Source organism: Typopeltis vanoorti, chromosome 4 (genome assembly GCF_054136105.1).
Source record: "Typopeltis vanoorti isolate ZY-2024b chromosome 4, IOZ_Tvanoo_1.0, whole genome shotgun sequence".
Lineage (NCBI taxonomy): Eukaryota > Metazoa > Arthropoda > Arachnida > Uropygi > Thelyphonidae > Typopeltis > Typopeltis vanoorti.
The window spans coordinates 81,210,948-81,217,925 of NC_143552.1; the positions used below are offsets into that span (position 1 = coordinate 81,210,948).

At 34.4% G+C, this 6,978-nt stretch overlaps 1 protein-coding gene across 1 annotated transcript in view; it reads left to right on the top strand.

The window, feature by feature from the left end:
• The window catches only part of LOC150107444 (uncharacterized), a 526,289-nt gene extending 525,561 nt beyond the window's left edge, over window positions 1–728 (top strand). The window contains exon 21 of the mRNA XM_090392100.1: window positions 584–728. Within this exon, the coding sequence (XP_090248226.1) occupies window positions 584–728 (145 nt within the window). The remainder of the gene's footprint in view (window positions 1–583) is intronic.
• Window positions 729–6,978: the final 6,250 nt, after the last annotated feature.

Here is a 6,978-nt window from a genome sequence, read left to right on the forward strand (position 1 = left end):
CCTTCTGTTGACATGCGCGGAAGTGTCGAAAGGTCTCGTATCTGTGGGCGTACTGTACCGTATAAAAAAAGATCTGTATAAAAAGAGACCCAAGTGTATATGATTCATTTGACTTAATGAAAGTAGTGCACAGAATTCAATAGTAGATAAATTGCATGGACTAATTTCCTTCTAAAGAGTAAAGCAGCAACTTCAAAGTGTAGTTTATTAGCATTTTTGCTTAAAACCCTTACAGATTGCATTTGATATTATGCAAAAAAATAAGCCCATCACAGATTCTCATTTTATGTAAACATCAAAAATAGTTTTAATGTTATTTATTAATATTAATTTCTAGCTTTCAGCAACTGTTTTTAATTGGTAAACTGATTGTTGTATGTGCCTTGTATTCCTGTTCTTTGATTTTTGCTTGTTTCTGCACGCTGCTGTTGTACTGTTATTTTCAGTATGAAATATCTGTACTTTAAAGTTTATTACTGTGGTTATCATATAATTTTGTTGTATATAGTTATATCACAAGTACCTTTAAAGATGAATATATTATTTTTGAGTTTATTATTATGTTATGTGAAATCTTTTTCAGGAGTCGAAGCTCAGTTAGCAGCATGGCATCTGAATATGTTCGACAAGAACTGAGGGCAATGGTTGGAGCACGCACTCAGCAACAGCAACAACAGAAACATCAGCAACAAGCACAGGTTGGAGTTTTTAATCATTGTACTTTTTAAAGTTGAGATCCCTTTCATTATTTATTATTTTTGACAACAGTAATTGAATCTTGTCTTTGTGCTTTCTTATTTTTATACATGATGTTCATATCTTACCAGATATTTTTATCTAGTTGCTTTTATATATATATATATATATATATATATATCACATTCTATGAATTCTTGTGAATATACTTTCTGATTAATGGACTTGTTATTAAATTACAGACCCCCCCCCCCGCATATATGGGCTCCCAAAAATACACAAAGAAAATGTGCCATTACGTCCCATAGTGGATGGCATTGATTCCCCCACTTACAAACTAGCCAAGCATTTAGCCAAAGCGCTCTCACACTATACTGGCAATACACCATCACACATAAAAAACTCAGCCCACTTCAAAGCCAGTATAGAAAACCTTGCACTCCAACATAATGACATAATGGTCAGTTTTGATGTCTCCTCCCTATTCACGAATGTCCCCCTCAAAGAAATCTTAGAGCTAATCCAAGCTAAATTTCCTCCCGATATCTCAGCCCTATTTCAGTTTACAATGAACTCAGGCTATTTCGTTTGGCAGGAAAAATTCTACAAACAGATAGAGGGGACAGCCATGGGTTCACCACTTTCCCCACCCTTGGCCAACTTCTTCATGGAGACGTTTGAAGAGAAAGCCTTAAACTCAGCCCCACAAAAACCTACCATATGGCTTCGCTACGTTGATGATGTCTTCGCTATTTGGCCACATGGCCCGGATTCACTCCTCTCTTTCCTAACACACTTAAACAACCAACACCCTAGAATCAAATTCACCCTGGAAAAAGAGGAAAACAATAAACTCCCCTTCCTAGACACACTAGTCACCCACCAACCTGATGGAACCTTGGTTTTCTCAGTTTATAGAAAACCCACCCATACAGGCAGATACATTCACCAACAATCCCCCCCCCCCCTCCACAACAATATGGAGTTATTAAAACATTATTCAACAGGGCAAAAATAATCTGTTCTAATGATCAAGCCCTAACGACTGAACTAAATCACATCCGTGACACTTTCTCAGCCAACGGCTACCCCCTCCAAAAAATCCAAAAAATACTTAACCCAGTTATCCACAACCCACCACCCCCTCCCCTTCACAATAAAGATTACTCTAAATCCATCACCATTCCCTAAATCCGAGGCACCTCGGAAAAAATCAATAAAATCTTAAAAAAACATGACTTGACCACTTGTTACAGACCACATAGAAAACTGGCATCCCTTATCAGCTCCGCCAAAGACCAACCACTTCCCCTAGACCTACCTGGTGTATACCAGGTCCCTTGCAGCTGTAAACTGTCCTACTTTGGCCAAACAGGGAGGACAGCAAATATCAGAATCTCAGAACACAAGGATTACATCTGATTTCACCAGTACAGCCACTCTGGGCTTGCAGACCATGCTCTGGATACTCGCCACAGAATAAGATGGAAGAAAGCCACAATAATACACCGCAGCAAGTTCAAGTATGAAAGACTATTCATGGAAATCAGCCTCGGCCCTTAGGAACATGCCAAACCTCAACAAATTTGGATGTATGAGACTGCCCCAAATTTGGGAAACGTTTATCAGAAGAACTTCAGCCCAAAGGCCAAGAACTACCAATATAGCCCGCCAGGGGGCACCATCAGGACTTTAGGAAAACGCTAGCTTCCTAGCTTTAGTCTCATTTGCTGTTATTAGTACTTGTGTGCACATGTCTTAGTAGTAAGTTCCCAAGAAGATGGCAACGTGACGTTCGCCGAAATATCGGAAAGTATAAATTAAAGTTTATTTAATCTATATTTCTAGTATACGCTGTCAATTCCTTAAATATTAGTTATCATGTTTAACCAGCGTATAAGCCTCTCAACAAGAAGAAAGCCTACCAGATTTCAAATATACGATAATTTTTAGTAAATATATTTACTCAGTAAATATTTTTGTTGAGTAAACATCATAATTGTGAGACATTTAGCTGCCAAATAACCCACCTCTGTAGTAGCATGCTCACTATAGATTTATTTTGCATAAGTATGTGAGCGAATGTGTGTGTGCATAAAAGGGATTAGATTAAGCCAGCTGGGGATCCCCTAAAAAAATAAGTTTTTATATATGTATATGCATATGCATATGAAAAAAATACAAAGAGAACCAGGGCTTCACTGTGACAAAAAAATTAAACACACATAATATGTGACTTAATATTTTTCTTTATAATAATATCAGGCATAAAATATATATATATATATATATATATATATATATATATATATATATATATATATATATAAATATAAATTAGCCAACGCCTTTTATTCCCATATAGGGAGTAGGTGAGGCTGTTTTAGTCCTATCTAACTTTTGGAGACTGAGTAGGCAGTTGAATCTCCACTGGTAGCCAATCAGAGACAGCTGGCTCAAGACTATCATTAAATTAATCGCCACGCAGTGAAGAGACGGCTAACAAGTGTCACCATCTTGTGGTCCCTAATCCTAATACAATATTTTAATCTCTGAAAATAGTGTGGGTTCTACAGTCAATTTTCTTGAGTTTCTGGGAGAAAAAACTTGCTTGCCTGTGCCAGAGATCGACTAACTCGGGAACTGGTTGAAAAAAAGCTTAGTAAAATGTTCCTCTAGTCGGTGACTAGATTTGAACCCAAGTCTTCTTTCGTGTGGTTAAGCACTTCCACAGAGCTACATAGGCTCTTATAAAAAAAATATAAAAATGAAAATTACAACAAAATAATAAAATATTTTAAGCACACAAAAAAAAAAAATGTTTAAGTTTTAGTAAAAAGTTAAATCAATTTTTTCCTCAGTTTTTCTTTAGCAAATTCAACAATTATTTTCAAAGCATCGATATTATTTAATATCGATAACTTTGAAAATATACAATAGCACCACGCTATTTAACCTTTCTTCTGATATCATATTTCTTAGGTAGTTTTTTACTCTTTTTAGGACAGAGAAAGATCTTTCTTCCAACAAATTGGAAATTACAAATAGTCAAAAAAAATTTTTAAATAATTTGTACATCTGGAAAAGTTGACATTTCTCTTGTAGCTAGGTCTACTCATATGGCAGTATTGGATTTGTCTTCTTTTAAAAATAGTAGAAACTGTTCCAATTCATCATCAAAATGCATAATATCTGTATCATTCTTATAGATCTCTTTTAATTTTTTCACATAGTTCTTTTTTTCTGGATTAGACAAACTTAAAGAATATTTTAAAATTTTCTATATTATCCTTATATGTTTTAGTTCAAGCAAGTTATAATACTATCACAAATAACATTAAAAGAATTAAAATGAAATTTTCTCACATTGAAAACAAATGATTTTCTTCATTACATTCATCAAAAAAAAAAAGCTTTTTGTGGCCAAGTATTTAATCCTGTTCCTCAAAAACATTGACACTGTGGTAACAGGTTCAGCCCTCATCATCCCTTTGCAAGTCCATGGCTGGTGGCCATCTTGTTAAGAACAAATATATCCTTGTTTTTTTAACTCTCTTTTATTTTATTTTTATTTAAAAAAAAATATTTGGTGGAGAATTTGTTTATGAATTCACTTTGTGAAATTTTTTATTGGTAAGTATAAAGATTCATAATAATATTTAAATATCATTTTGTGAATGAGATAAAATTTCAATTTACAAAAATTATCAAATGTGGGAAGCTATTTTGTAAAACAATTAACAAAATTTTTTAGGAAAATAATTTCTGACTCTCGTATCTCATGAGGCTGTGTAGCAAAGCTCAGTGGAAGTGGTGTTTGCACTCCTCAGCACTAAACTGCCTGAAGTATGGTGATGGCATTTCTGAAGTCCTTCTGAAGAGATGGCTGGGGAACCGATTATTATTTTTATTTATAATGTATAACATCGAATGTGGAATCTGTCGCTTAGTACTGGAAATAGCCGATAACATCAGATGTTGCCAATATCCTTCGTCACCTCCAAAAAGTAATTTATCTTCCAGACAACTCGCAGCTCTCAAAAAATTATAGAAAGAAAAAAGTATCATCATCACCAGAGTGGATAAGGGTAATGCCACGGAATATAATTGAAAAATGGAGATTATTCTCCGAGATCGCACTACCTACCCACATGGAAGCTGTGCCTTCTGGTTTCTCAAAAAAAACCCATCAAATGCAACTTCTGCTCACCTACACTTCCATTTTTCTCTCTCTCTCTCTCTCTCTCTCTCTCTCATCTAGATGGCATCACTGTTTTCCTGTAACTCTTGCATAGATGATGAGGGTAAATTACCTTCCGGCCTTTTTTTTCACTCGACAACTCTCATATCCTACATTTCTCCTTGCAAATTGTTCTTTCCAACTAACACATTCATGTCATCCACTCATTCTTGCATAATATTGTCTCAGTCATGTCATGAATTTTCAAACCTGAGAAACACTTTTTTTGCTCACTTGTTCAATACCCCTCTGATCATGGAGGTACTTTTCAAGTCTCTCCAACTCTTGTGTGGTATTGTACAGCCTTGTTGAAGCCTCGAATTTTCAAACCTTATGCTGGACTTTTTTTCTTTTTTTTCCCCCTATTTCTTTCATATATCCTTTTTCATCTCTTTGACATTGCTGTTACCATCATGCATTCTTACACTCCATTCTTGTTTGCATTCTTCTTAGCATGTATCACTATCTGCCATATCATCTCATTTGTTCTCATTTCTGCTTACCTTCATCATTTTTTGCTCTTCGGTCTAAATTGATATCAACTGATATTAATTGGATATCCATACACATGTATGGATATCCAATTTTATTTATTACAATTTTTTTAATTGTTGCCCATTATTTACTTCAAATCAAGATTTTGGAATATCTTGTTCTTCAACTCATCCACTACCACTATTATTACTGTTGTCATTTATGTTCCTTTACTGCTATCACAATATCCTTTCTACCAGTGAATAAACTCTATAACATGATCATTGAATAATTCAGCTACAGTTATTTTTCTGGCTATTCCTCTGGTCTTTGAGTTTTCTATAATGAGAACTCATAAAGACCAGAGAAATAGCTAGTTATAGTGAATTTATTGTGGAATAGTATTACCTATGGGATTCTGGTTGGGACTTTTTATTGGTTTTTTTATAATGAGTGAGTTTGTTATACCAATGTTTCCTGTAGTGAGAGGCAGTTATATTTCATTTGCTTCAATCACCTTTCTACTGCTTCCTCCAGTCTGCCATATTTGTTATGTTATATTGTAAGTTCGAGGAAGTCTCGCAGATTTGGAACTGTCATACATTTGTTTGAGTTCAGCTAATTTCTTCTCATAATCTGATTTGGTCTTTCTTTAAAATTCCTGTCACTCTTCTTCATTTGTTGTGTACTAGTTGCATTCCTCTTCAGAACCTTTCTTGCTTAATTCCCATTCAATTTATTCTCCTTCCTTTGGACATGCAGTGTGGCACTTGCATCTTTCAGACAGTCATGTCTAATTTCTGTGATATTTTCTGGTTGTCTTTTGCAGTTTCGTATTCAAGTTTCTTGCTCTTATAATTTTCTACTGTGTAGTTTTACATGTATTTTTTCCTAACTTGCATATGCCTGTTTGCCTCTTAAATCAAGAATTATATTAATATACTTTATTATATATGTTGCTCATCAATGCAGATTTTTCTGTATATGCATTTTAGGTACAGCAGCAAAGTCTACAGCAGTTAACACTTATTGGAGGTTCTCAAGTCACATGTCCAGTACCCACCAGTCAATCTTTAAGTCATGTGGATTTGGAAGCTTTAGGTCTGTCTGTAGAATTGAGTTCTGGTAAGTTTTTTTTTTTTTTTTATTGTATCTCACACCACAATTACAATAATGTATTTATAGTAGCTATGCACTGCAAATACTGCAGCACCTATAGAACTAATGCTCTCTTTTAAGCTGACTATTGTAAACAGCAAAAGTTCAAAACCTTCATGATAGTGAACTGAATTTCCTGCACCACAACAACATATTATATATCTATGATAGCATGGCAGTATATGAAAGGGGTCACTATGCTTTAGAGTGGAAGGTAGCTTGACATAATGTTTATACTGACTGGCTACTATAACCATTAAAAAAAAAAAACCTTCATAAGTGCAGCTGTTGGGAGTAATGCTGTGAAAAGTACTCTATATGATTCATGCAGTTTTTTTTTAATTAAAAAAAAGGGTGATTCTAAATAACAGAATTAACATTCTGTTATTTCAATAAAAAAATTCAAAATT